Source organism: Gnatocerus cornutus, chromosome 8 (assembly GCF_029298725.1).
Source record: "Gnatocerus cornutus isolate USDA-ARS CGAHR chromosome 8, icGnaCorn1.1, whole genome shotgun sequence".
Classification (NCBI taxonomy): domain Eukaryota; kingdom Metazoa; phylum Arthropoda; class Insecta; order Coleoptera; family Tenebrionidae; genus Gnatocerus; species Gnatocerus cornutus.
This window is the reverse complement of record NC_142240.1, coordinates 2,009,242-2,022,578: the sequence shown is the minus strand read 5'-3', so window position 1 is coordinate 2,022,578 and position 13,337 is coordinate 2,009,242. Positions and strand designations below refer to the sequence as shown.

The 13,337-nt window shown below is 37.6% G+C and overlaps 1 protein-coding gene across 1 annotated transcript; it reads left to right on the top strand.

The window, feature by feature from the left end:
* The first annotated feature begins 2,283 nt into the window (after window positions 1-2,283).
* Window positions 2,284-4,527, top strand: LOC148169363 (uncharacterized). The gene is made up of 4 exons (XM_088044172.1): window positions 2,284-2,288; window positions 2,812-2,819; window positions 3,054-3,128; window positions 3,257-4,527. The coding sequence occupies exons 1-4, from the start codon at window positions 2,284-2,286 to the stop codon at window positions 4,525-4,527; spliced, it is 1,359 nt and encodes a 452-aa protein (XP_087900298.1).
* The last annotated feature ends 8,810 nt before the right edge of the window (window positions 4,528-13,337 follow it).

Sequence of the window (13,337 nt, the reverse complement as noted above, 5' to 3'; positions counted from 1 at the left end):
CTAAATAAGTAATTACAGTGTTAACCAAAAACGTGGTTTCTTGAATTTTTCATGTGAATTTTGAGGTTATAAGAAAAAAGTGTAAATACAAAAGTTGTAGATCTTTTTATTACCTACAACTTTGCCATTTAACTTTTTTCCATAAGACTTGTAGTTTTGCCGGAAATCGAGATAAACCGATTTTAACCCTTAAAAACCAACCCTCTTCCACTTCCCTACCTCGAATCGACCGTAATTTATTTTTCCTTTCATTTTTGTAATATTCTCAACATTTTCCAATAGGTTTCATTCTACTACGATTTTTTTTGGTTTCAAAAATTATCGACTCTGGTCTAAAATCCGTTTTTCATAAAGTAAGATTGTTTTGTGGAAATGGCTTGAAATTTGAAAATTGACTGTCTTTTTGCATTCATGTTTTTCGGGTGGGTTTAGTTTGTTCTCAATTAGTTTACTATAGAAGATGGACTGTAAACAGGTCCATCTGATATTCTACCGTATTTTTTCAACATCTACATACAGGCTGTTCAAAAAATGGCGGACCATCTATTCACTACGTGAATCTTCAGATAATAGCTAGTAGCTAAATTAATTTTTTTCAACTATTGAGTGCTTCGTTGGGAATCTACAGCCACTCAAAGGGGCGCTAATTATGACACAAATTTTTCGTTATAATTAACTCAAGGTTTACAAAATTCTACTAGAGTTCATGTTTTGGGTGACATTTACATACTTAGAGTTTTTAAATGTCTTAAATGTTGAGACAAAACGTTATTTTGCATTTTTAAAATTAAGCTCAAAAGTGCAAAATTAATCTGGCAACATTTCAGTAATTAATTGTTGCCTAGTGGCTGACAATGACCATTTTTTTTTGAAAAGTCAAAATTTTTTGGGTGTCACAAACTAGAGGAGTTTATTTCTCTGATGATGTATAATTTTGCTGAACATACCGACACGTGAAGGAAATAGTCGAGAACAAATGGTTCTTGATCTATTGTGACTTTTACTGGTCAGGTGTTATCAAAGCTAATTGCAAACCATCGTAACCAATTACATGATTTATTAATAATTGTAACTACCAGAGTGTTACTGCGATCACAAAATTATACTCCTGATAATTACCGAAAAAACTGAACAGTGTTGCCGTTTTTCGCAATATTTAAAGTTATTTTGCTCCCGTACAAAGCGCCAAATAAAAATTTTAAACAGCATTTCTAATTCACAGTGTCTAAGGTTTGATATTCTTATGAGTTGGTCCGCTATTTTTTGAACATCCTGTATATGAATTCATAATTCGAGTTAACCAATGCCATTAGTATCATGCTGTAAAAATGTTTGTAGTTATGAGCCCAAATTCGAATGTGCTTTCCATCTAAGGCTCCACTGCAATTTGGTATTTGCCATTTTTCTTCAAATCCATTAGCAATTGTTTTCCATTCTTTTTTTGTAGATGGAAACTAGTTAAGAAACAAAATAATTAGTATACAGTATGTCCCCGGATTGAGTTCACAAGAGGGAAAAAAACGTTATTTTTCATTTTACAGAAAAATGACAAAGGAATATTATTTTTTACTTAATTTAAAATAAATAAATCTTTAATTAAACCTTTAATATTATCAAGCTGTGTTCTGAAAATCGAAAAAAAAAAAACAAAAAATAACGAAGAACTTTTTTATTTTTAATTTTGCAAAAAATGTCAAAGGAATGAAATTTGTTCCTTTACTCAAACCAATTTCTACTATTTGATTGACCCATTACCTGTTTTAGCACATAGTTGAATTCTAACTCGTAATTTTTTCGACTGTTTTGAATTTTCTCAATTATTGTTAAAGATGCAATTGCATTTTTTTCCAATTTTTTATTACTTACATATTATTGGGTAAATTTTTCTTTAATCTTTAACGCACTATTTGATATTGTGAATCCACAGCCTGATATTATTTAAATACGATTACAAAATTTAATAAAAAATAATAATGAAAAAATTAATTTTAAGAGTACAAACTAATAATTTTGAAATTTTAATTGCAGATTTATCTGTTTTGAAATAAGCAAAAAATATTATTCCTTTGTCATGTTTTTGTAAAATGAAAAATAAACTTTTTTTCCCTCTTGTGAACCCAATCCGGGGACATACTGTATAATACCCTGCATGGGCTATGCTTTTTTGGGTCTGACCTGTTTGGTGGTCAAGAGGGGTGAGGTATTGCTTTAGCTTCTCGTGTGCAGATGGCGCGTTAGATTGCTTAAATTGTTAAAACCCTGATATAGTGAGCCGCTTTTACCATGGCGTACCTGACTTTTAGAGTCGAATATTATCTTATTGCACTCATAATGTGGAGGGTGTAAACAGGCTATTGTGTCCGAAAATTAAAATTTACGACATCTCCGAGTAGGTAGAAAAATGTGGACCCGTGCCTCTTCCAGGTATTAGCGCGGAGGCTCAAGATGATTGTTGATCCCTTCACCGTGTTTTTTTTAATGAGGTTGATAAGGTTTTAATTTTTGTTTATTAATTTAAATTTTAAACAAGTTAAAAAAATGGAGTGCTATCAAGTTTTTAAAATTTTACAACGAAAAAATTTCATCATTTTAATGATGGAACGTGTATTTTACATAATTATAAAGAATTTTCAAATCCTAACACAAATACATATAAGTAATTCAAAATGTAATATTAACATAATGCTTCTGAATTTGTGAAATGAATTATAAACATTCGTTTCCTTCTCATTGTTTTCTCATACGCAAAATTAGTTTTCTATCGCAATCCAATTTTGCTGTTTAATTAATCCACAAATAGGTATTTTTCAGAATCTTTTGTAAGGAGTCTGTTTGCCTATTTGTTCTTAATTCTTTAATTCTTAGAAAAAGTGGGGACTTTAAGTGGAATATTAAAATGTCGTTAAACTAAAAGGAGTGGTAATATGTATAAAGAGAACCGGTAAGTACGAAAAATCATTTTGAAGTTAACTGTTTGACGAATTTTGCTCACTTTGTTTTCTTTACGACCTATTTCATGATGTGGCAACCTTGGTTAGATCAATCTAATGAAGATGAAAATGATGATTTTATCGACGTAATTGGTGTAGAGCCAATGGACGTTCCAGAGCAAAACTTGTTAAAAGAAGGTAAGTGAAGAAAACCATTATTTTTATTTATTATCAATTCATTATTTTAAATAAAATTTAGATATTTTTCTTACGGACCTAATATTTATAAATGGAATTAATAACTACAAAATTTGTTTTTTCTTTAGGTGCTAGCGAGGTGCGAAAATATTTGTGCAATTCTGCAAAGGACTTGGTCAGAAAAGTCTATAAAAACTTGATTAACCGGGGAGAGAAAGCACCTGTCCAGGTTACATCTGAATTAACGGAAATACCATATCGGACAGTTCAGCGCATCATCAATTCTACCGGAGAAAACTGTGGACCAAATAGGCGTCACCGACTGAAAGTCCACGAAAAATTCAGTGAACCAGAATTAGATTTTGTTCGATCCATCATTTACACGATGTATAAAGAAAAGCAAGTTCCAACGGTAATGGCTGTTAGAGAAAGACTCATTCAAGCTAAGTTCCCAGCAAATTTTTGCGTGGATACTATGCGTAACTTATTAAGAGCCATTGGTTTTAGATACAAAATTTTGGACAAACGGTGTTCCATAATGAACACACCTCGTTTAGTGACGTGGAGAGTGGAATTTATATCCAAAATTAGACAATTTAGGGATTTGGGAAAAAACATTGTTTACATTGATGAAACGTGGTACGATAGTCACGATGTCGTAAAACGAGGTTGGGTTGACGGATCCAAGAAATGTTTTTTTGAAACGCCACCAAATAGAGGAAAGAGGATCATCATCTTGGCAGCAGGTAATAAAAATGGATTTATTCCTAATTCATTTGTTTTAGCGACCAAAAACATAAAGGACAGCAGCGCAGATTACCACGATGATATGAACAATCAAATTTTCGAGGATTGGTTCAAGAATCGGCTTCTTCCAGAATTAACACCGAACTCTGTAATTGTTCTGGATAACGCTTCGTACCACTCCAGACAAGACCGAAAAATCCCAACTAAATCTTCAAAAAAGGATGCCTTATTGAAATTCGTCCAGGAAGAGAACATTCCCATTCCCGAAGGTCTAAAGCAGACAAAAAAGAATTTGGTTGCTTTAATTACACAAAGTGACGTGGATAAGTCCAAATCATATGCGATTGACAACTTTGCTGAAAACTGTGGACACCAGGTTTTGCGACTTCCACCATACCACTGTGTGCTAAATCCCATTGAGTTGGTGTGGAGCCAACTCAAACACCGAGTTAGGAAGGGTAATTTAACGCCAAATTTGACTAATTCTGTCGTTAATTTGATCCGCGAAGAGGCTCAAAAAATTGACGGTGTTCTTTGGTCCAATTGTATTGACCACACAGTTCACGTGGAAAACAATTTCCTAGGTCGAAATGACTTTCCAGAACTCATCATAAACACTAATGATGACAGTGATGATTCTGATGTGGAATGATTAATTTGTAGTTTTTTTATAACTTTATATAAATTTCATAATTTTTGTTTAATTTTTAATTAGATAGATAGGATTAGGATGTTCTTTATATTTTTTTTATATAATTATGCAAATACACATGTTCCAACATTATTTTTTCGTTCTTATCGTAAAAACTTGATGACTCTCGGTTTTTTCAAATTAATAAACAAAAATTAAAAGCTTATCAACCTCATTAAAAAAACACGGTGAAGGGATCAACAATCATCTTGAGCCTCCGCGCTAATACCTGGAAGAGGCACGGGTCCACATTTTTCTACCTACTTGGAGATGTCGTAAATTTTAATTTTCGGACACAATAGCCTGTTTACACCCTCCACATTATGAGTGCAATAAGATAATATTCGACTCTAAAAGTCAGGTACGCCATAATAAAAGCGGCTCACTAGTAGGCAGCTTTTACCATGGCGTACCTGACTTTTAGAGTCGAATATTATCTTATTGCACTCATAATGTGGAGGGTGTAAACAGACTATTGTGTCCAAAAATTAAAATTTACGACATCTTCAAGTAGGTAGAAAAATGTGGACCCGTGCCGCTTCCAGGTATTAGCGCGGGAGCTCAAGATGATTGTTGAACCCTTCACCGTGTTTTTTTTTAATGACGTTGATAAGCTTTTAATTTTTGTTTATTAATTTAAATTTTAAACAAGTTAAAAAAATCGTGGGCTATCAAGTTTTCAAAATTTTACAAAAATTAGCATCATTTTAATGTTGGAACGTGTATTTTACATAATTATAAAGAATTTTTTAATCACAGTAAATTTCTGACACTTGCTGTGCCGTTTATAAATTTTAAGGTTATAAAGACAAAGGACAGTTTACAATTTTTAAACATCAATCAATTTGATGTGGAAAATTTAAATTTCACGATAGTAATTTAAAATTTAATATCAACAAGATGTTTCTGAATTTGCGAAATAAATTATAAACATTTGTTTCCTTCTCATTGTTTTTTCCCAGAACGGTAGGTACCATTTGCACTCGTATTTGACATACGCAAAATTAAATTTCTATCGCAATCCAATTTTGCTGTTTAATTAATCCACAAATAGGTAGTTTCCAGAATCTTTTGTAACATACCGTGCGCCATCACCGAGTTTTTAACAAATCTTCCCAAGTGTTGATATTTTAAATTAGTTTTCACCGTCCACATGGGTTTTACAGTTTGTAGTGTTTTGTGAATAAACTACGTTTGCGTTTTTAGATGAGTAAGTCATTTTTTTACGCTTATTATATGCGTGTGTGTAGCAGACATGAGATTTTTATAATTATTCATTCGTTTTTCATTACAAAATGCGTAATATCATCTAATTCAATCTCTTATCCGCGTTCCTTTTGTTCAGCAGCTAGCATTTAATCAGTTGCCAATGTTTGCGTTTTTCAAAAACTTTTCTTTCCGTGTTAACGTATTTTTTAGAAGTAATTTGTAGAGTATCTATAGAGGCACAAAATTTTGTTGATCGCGCATGACCCCCCCCCTACAACATTTTCGCAAACAATAGATTCAATAATTTCAAATTTTTGGTTCTGAACTGGAAGTATCTATAATTCCACACATGTTACACTTATACGTAAATATAAACTAGCGTTTTGGGGTACATACCCGTATAATTTATTATCCTACATTGGATAAGCCAGGCCATTACAACTTTACATTTCAACCGTTTTATTTTTCTGACAGAATTGTAACAACTGTAGACCCATGCTTAAGCTAGCTGTGTAGTTTTTTCTGCGCAGTTACGAGGGTTCTGGTTGTTTTATTACGGTCTCGGAGATAACCGAGTGAATAATGTCACCATAGTTAAGTTTTCCATGTAAGAAAAACTGCTCTTTACTACGTCTAACAAACTGTATCTTTCTACTGCTCTCACGACTCTATATAATGCAACAAAGTGCCGAGGTTGCATATCGCGGGTGGTAATTATTAACATCAATTTTTATTGATGGCCAATAAATCTTCCGAAAGTCTTGTTAACATCTTGCTGGTTGATTTTACTTTTATGTTGATGACAAGTTTTGTGGTTTTTAAAATCATCATTACTGACTTCAATTTTATTGTTATTAATAATTTCATCTAAAATTGGAATCCCATCGTTAATTAAACTTGCGTTATCAGTTGAATGAACTGTAGTTTGAGTTGAATGTGGGTCTTTAACTGGTGGAAAAATCTGTATGTGTACTTAAATCGGGAAAAACATTTAATTTCTTGTATTCGACTGCAACAAATTCATTTGAATTTTGTACAGGTTTTGAAACATCGTCATATGCATTGATTTTGATCTGACAAATAACATCAGCATTTGAATTTTTCTGACTACTTCATCTTGACGCATTGACAGCGGTGTCATTTTCCTCGTATATCATTGGAATTTTGACATTATTAATTTCTGGTACTGGAAGTCTACAATAGTTTTTAAATTTCTTAAAAGATCAGCTCCAATTTACCCGTCAAATTTTTGTGACAATTGGGAAGATCTTTATAAAAATAAGTTAAATAAATAAAATAAATGAATATATTAACAAATTGATAAAAGTGAAATTAAAACGAACGTGAATAGAAAAAGTACATTAAATTTATAGTTCTGCGAGTTTGGACCGTTGATGGGGGAAGAGGTCGTACAACATTTTGGTGACGAAAGTGATCGTTTGTCGCACAGAAATGTATTTTGGGGCATTTTTGGGACCATGCAGTATGATCGCCTTTGCACCGAAGGCAGGTATTCGAGGTCGCTCTAATAGCATTTAGGACTTCCTCGATGTCGTCCTGGACGTCTTTAATGACGGTGCCTTAGGGGCATTTGGGGGCACGGATTGTGCGAAGGCTTTTTTGTGCGCGAAATGGTCGCGCAGTCGGTGGCAGTGCACAGGTGCGGTTCCAGTTGACCACAAGTTTTGAGATGTCCTAGAAGCAAGGACGATGTTAGAATGCCGTAGAGACATTTCTGGGTGGCAAAGGATTGTGGGTCGATGAAGTGTGAAACCAGGAATTGTGGGTCCCTGGTCGCCTCTTGAGCTTCGTCTCGCACAGAATTACGATGTCCACTTTCAGTGGGTCCATAAAGTCCTCAAGCTCTTGGCGTTCTAAAGCACAATCTGTAAGGAAGAGGGAATTAGTGTGGAACTATCTATTTAGCAGAGGAACGATACAAACGCTGCCAGTTTTCTGGCGAGGTCCTTCGTGTCCTTCGCTTGGGTGATGGCCTCCAGGAGTTGGTTCTTCTGAAGGGCAAAGTTCACCTCTTGTTTCTTCGCTGGTGTTCCTCCTTTGACTATCTCGGCTTATGAGATGGTTCCGGGGGCTCTGGGGCGGAGTCTTCCTCGGCGTCGCGGGGTTCCTTGCTGGTTTGGGCAACTTGGGGCACCCCTTGTAGTTGGCCGTGTGGGGGCCACTACAATTCACGCACTTGGCGGGGACGGTTTTGCGTTTCTGGCATTGCCCAGAACGGTGTTCTCCTGCACACTTCTCGCAGCGCGACTTGGCTGTGCAGTGTGTCTGGGAGTGATGGAAGCGTTGGTAGCGGTGGCACTGGTTGGTCGCCTCCTTCTTGTGAGGCTTCTCAACCTTGACGGTGACGGCCTCCAACACGTGATGCATTCTGCTGGCTCGCAGAGCTGGAATGCCGGTCTTCAGCAGGTCCTGGAGGACCTTTTCGGAGGAAATCCCGACTGGGACACCCCTGATGACAGCTCTTGCTGGTCGGGCTTCGGGAAGCGAGTGGGTGAAGTACTCCACCTTCTCCAGTTTTGTCGAGTCCAGCATGGTGATGGGCGGGACTCGGGATTTCTTTGGTGGCGCTTCGGCGTCGTCACCGTCGGTTCGTTGTATCGTGGTGGAAGTTCTTCTTTCTTTCTCGATCTTAGCGCCCTCTTCCATGGCGTCGTTGACGAGCTGGTTCGCAGTGGCGATGCTCGTCAGAGAGGATGTGGTTCCCCGTGAAGTGGTGGGGACGATGGCGGAGTCGAGGACGGCTGCAGGGGTCGGCCTGCTTACCGCAACGTCCCCGAACGACTTTTTTGTCGATTAACTAGTTTAATCATCGCTCTGATGATGATATCATTGCTATCGAAACGCGCGTCAGCATTTTTTGTCAAATTTGGTGTTTGGGGAATAAATTGTAATTTTGATAATTTGTCAACAACACCAAGGATTGATCCAATAAATTTTCTTTGTAGAGTTTGTCGGTCTTTTTCAGTTTCGTCTCACCTACCAGCATTATGTCTATCTTGTGAATAGACATAAAGCTGCGTGGGGTCGTCAGTTTGATGTTAAGTCCATTTGCGTTCCAATACGCCACGTTAAGTGTGAATTTAAAAGTTATAGGTGTCAAGATTAGATGAGCAATCAAGATAAGCTGCTAACCTTTCTTGTTTTGTTGTGGCATTTCCAAGTACGCGCGCAAGGTCATTTCCACATGTCAGTAGTTCCTTAAGATTGCACGCTTGATTAATTGTTCGTAGTGACGCAATTACATTACTGGCGCTCACATCACCTGTTGCACTGACTTTTGTGGTGGTTGCACTCACACGTGCACTTGCACTAGCACTAGCTGTTGAAGTTGTTGTGGTGGTATTCTGACGTTGGGTTCAAGCGTTGAATTGCGGTTGAGGGGCCGGCACAAGTTTGGGGGCGTTGTTATTAGCATTTTGCTTATTTTGTAGGGCTTCGACTCTTTTGGTATAGTCAGGACAGGTCATACTACTTGCAAGATAATGACCATGACTTTTGGTCTTATTGTCTTTTTCATTGGTATTACGGTGTTGGAGTTCAGCTAATAGATCCTCTGGGTCCGGGTTGGAATCTAATCCTTTCAAAACGAAAACGTGAGTCTTGTCTTCTTTTGGCATGTAGGTGTGGTGATTAATACTTTCAGTTTGACCAATCATCTTTGTTTAAAGTTTGGATCGTAGTCCTGTTTCGGGTGTATTTAATTGTGAATCCTTTGCTGGTATTGGTTTTGATAAGATCTTTAAGCGCTGCGTAATTAACCGGCTGCCCGTGTAGTATTATTGGGGGTGGCGGTTTAGTGGTGGCTTTTTTTGGGGGTGAGATGTCCTCCGTTTCGCCTGTTGGCTTATTGTTTCTAAGCGGCTCGAATTTGTTAGCGGTGATTATAAGTTTTTCAGTGGTCTTCTTGGGTTGAAACGAAAGCTTCCTTTTTGGGGGAGATTTGAAGATGTCGTCTTCTTTCATATCGCTTAATTGAATATCGATGTCTGTTGTTGGCATTTCCATGTGTTTTGAGGTTAGAATAGTTGATATGCTAGATAAATTAGCGAGGTATTTTTCTGCGTGTTTAATTATTTTGCGGCCCGAGGGTCCAAGACCCAAGGTTGCGGTTTTGTTGGAATTCTTTTTTCGTCGTATATTTTCGGCGTAGTTTGATGAGGTAGAATTTCCTGTGACGTGTCACAGGATTACACGTGCGATCGTATTGTGTTCGCACACTTGGTTGACACAGCGCTGACAAGGCGTCACACTATTGTTTGTTAAAGCCCGGGCTCAGCAGAGCGACGGAGAACACTTAGCGCGGCGCGACTGGAGAGCGGCGCGCGGTGACACAAGGGAGCGGCAGTGTTACACAAAGCGGAGGTGCACTTTTACAAAGGCGGCTCGGCTCTTACAAAGAGAATATCGATCGTCGATACACTTCTTCTCTCTTCGAGTACTGGAAGCAGACTGGGGACGAGAACCAAATTCAAATTCAACAGTTTTTTATTTCAGTTGAAATTGCGCATGTCATCAAACTAAGATATTACATGTCACACTTAAGATTAATTAATGCTAATGTGTGGCGCTGATGCCTTAACCTAGCCTACATTTATTTTACAAATCTAAGATAATACATTTACTTTATGGCTCACCGGCAATATTGGTTGCTTACATTTTTGGTGTTTGGCCTACTTATTGGTTACATTAATTTAGGGAAAATGAATTACGAACTAAAAACCCTAACCTTATTAGCTACTATGTACAAAAGATTATTAAAAACTATTTACAGTTGACCTAGAGAGGTCCGGGGACATCTAGTCTGGTTACAATTTCCAGGGAGCTCCTGGGCTCCAGGTGCGGTATGGTCTAGTGGGGAGGTTTCAGGGGGCTCCGGGGACTCCTTATCCTCGGATTGATGTTCCAGGGGGCTCCTGGACTCCTGTTCCGATATGGTCAGTGGCTGGTTGGTTGCCGTTTACGGTTCTTCTTCCGCTGCCTTTTGCCTGTAACAAAATTCAGCGGATTATCCGTTCTAAATTGGGGACACCCGAGTGCGGGAACTTGTGAGTTCCTGCTGGGTGTTTAAGGGATTGTTTGAGAAGAGGTACGTGCCGCACCTGCTTCTCGTAGAATTTATCGGAAAGGGAGTGGATGTAATGGTGTAGGAGTGGAAGTTTCGCGTTCTGATGAAGTTGACGGATCGGAGTGTATCTGTCTGCGTTAAGGGCAAGTCTTAAGCATTTATTTTGAAATCTTTGCAAAGGAATTAGTGGAGTGTGTGGTTTGTGCCGGTAGTTGGGCGCTGCGTACGTTATGATGGGGCGTAAGATGCATTTGTACAGAAGCAACTTATTTCTCGTGTTCAGATAATTGTTTTTGATCAACAATGGGTACAATTGCTTGAGGACGGCTTCACCTTTTTGTCTCGTTTTCTTTATGTGTTCATGTAGGTTTAGCCTTTTGTCTAGGGTGACTCCTAGATATTTCACTGAGTTCTTGATTTCAATTTCACTGTCCCCTACCTTTAGTTTTTTAATGATCTTTTGCCCGGTGAATCTTTTTGCAAAAATGACCGTTTCCGTTTTGTCCGCGTTGAGTTTAATCTTCCATTTCGCGTAGAATTGCTCGAGTTGATTAATGTGGATCTGAATTTGTTTGAGTGCGACCTGACCCGAATGAGACTTAGCGTAGATTGCGGTGTCATCCGCGTACAAAGCTAAATTGGTTTGTGCGAATTTAGTGATGTCATGAATGTAAATATTAAATAGTATTGGCCCCAGCACTGAGCCTTGTGGGACTCCCGCATTTATTGATTTCATTTCCGACTTTTCGCCTTCTACCTTTATTCTGAACTTTCTTTCTGTTAAGTACGAGTTTATTAATTTAGTAATGTGCGTTGGGAACTTTAATTAATTAATCATTTTGTAAATGAGTCCTTTTGTCCAGACTTTATCAAATGCTTTTTCAATATCAAGACATGTTATTGCTGTTATGCTTTTCGTGTTGTAATTATTGGTTATGTCATTTATTAGTCTGAGGACTTGTTGTGTGGTATTACATATGTCGTTCCCGAAAACCAAATTGCTCTGGCGGTAAAATTTTGTTTTCTTTAATGTGCTTATTGATTCGTTTTTGGATTACCTTTTCCGCAACTTTTGATTTTGTTGGTAGAAGGCTCATTGGTCTGTATGCGTTTCGTGCATTTGGGTTTTTCCCAGGTTTCAAAATGGGGATGACATCTGCTATTTTAAGTTTTTCTGGGAAGATACAAAGATTAAGCATGGCATTTATTATGTTTGTTAATTGTTTTACAGCTTCCGCTGTAAGGTTTTTCAGGTTTCTGTTTTCTATGCCGTCATTTCCCGGGGCTTTGTTATTTGGTAAGGTGCTTATGATTTTTGCGATTTCTGTGGGTTTGACGGCCATAGGCGCGTCGAGCTGGGAATTGTCACTATTGAAAGAGTTTACTGTTTCAATTATTTCTGTTTGTTCGGGTGTGTTGTGATTGTCACTTGTGTGGATTGTTTCATAGTATGTTGCCAGTGTGTTTGCTTTTTCCACATTATTGAATGCTGTGTTATTATTGGATTTAAGGATAGAGATGTGAGTAAATCGTCTTTTGAGAGCTTTTGTCATTTTCCCATTTTCCATAGAGAATTATCGTGTGGATTTAATTTGCAAAGTTTTGTTTCCCATTTGTTCTGTCTGAATTCTTTTATTTCTTGTTTAATTTCTCTTGTTAATTCAGATGCTTGGTTTTTGAAAAATGAGTCTCGTGTTCTTTGGTGCAATTTTCTCATTTGTTTTTTGAGTTTTATTTTCTCTATGGTTGCTTTTGGAATTTCGTCTCGAAAAGGATTTATTGTTTTCGTCGTCGTGACTTGGTCTTTGGCCTTCTAGTTGGCCTCAATGAACAGTTCAATCTGTTTATCAAGATCATCTTTCGTGCCAATGATTTCCGTCAGTTCAACATGTCTGTCTAGGGTTTTGCGGAAGAGGGGCCAGTTGGTTTGTTTATAGGAAGTGATTTGGATTGTTTTGTCTTTGATTGTCATGTCAGGAATCTCAAGAATCACAGGATTGTGATCCGAGTTGAGTGCGGTCACTGATCTGGGTTCTGAGATTACCACGTTTTTCGTGATTGTTAAGTCAATGTAGGTAGGTGTCATGCCGTTAATTGGGAAATGAGTTGGATCAGCTGTTCTGTTAATTATCAAGTTTGTGTTTTCAACGTAATTGTAGAGCCTAAACCCGTTATTATTGTTTGTGTGACAACCCCAGCTTGTGTGCCTCGCATTGAAGTCCCCGAGAATTAATTGCTTTCTTTCCTGATTATTGATTATGTCTAAATCCGCGTCCCTAATTGAGTTGATTGGTCGGTTGTAAAGTGATGTTATGAAAATGTTGTTCTCGATCTTAATCGTTAGGGTTTCGAGGAATCTTACATTTGGGGTGGGAATGTGTTCAAAGGGGACGTCATTACGGATCAGGAGAGCAACCTCACCTCCCCTAATGACATCCGTTCTGTCCTTTCTGAAAACCGTTTAATTGGCGAATTT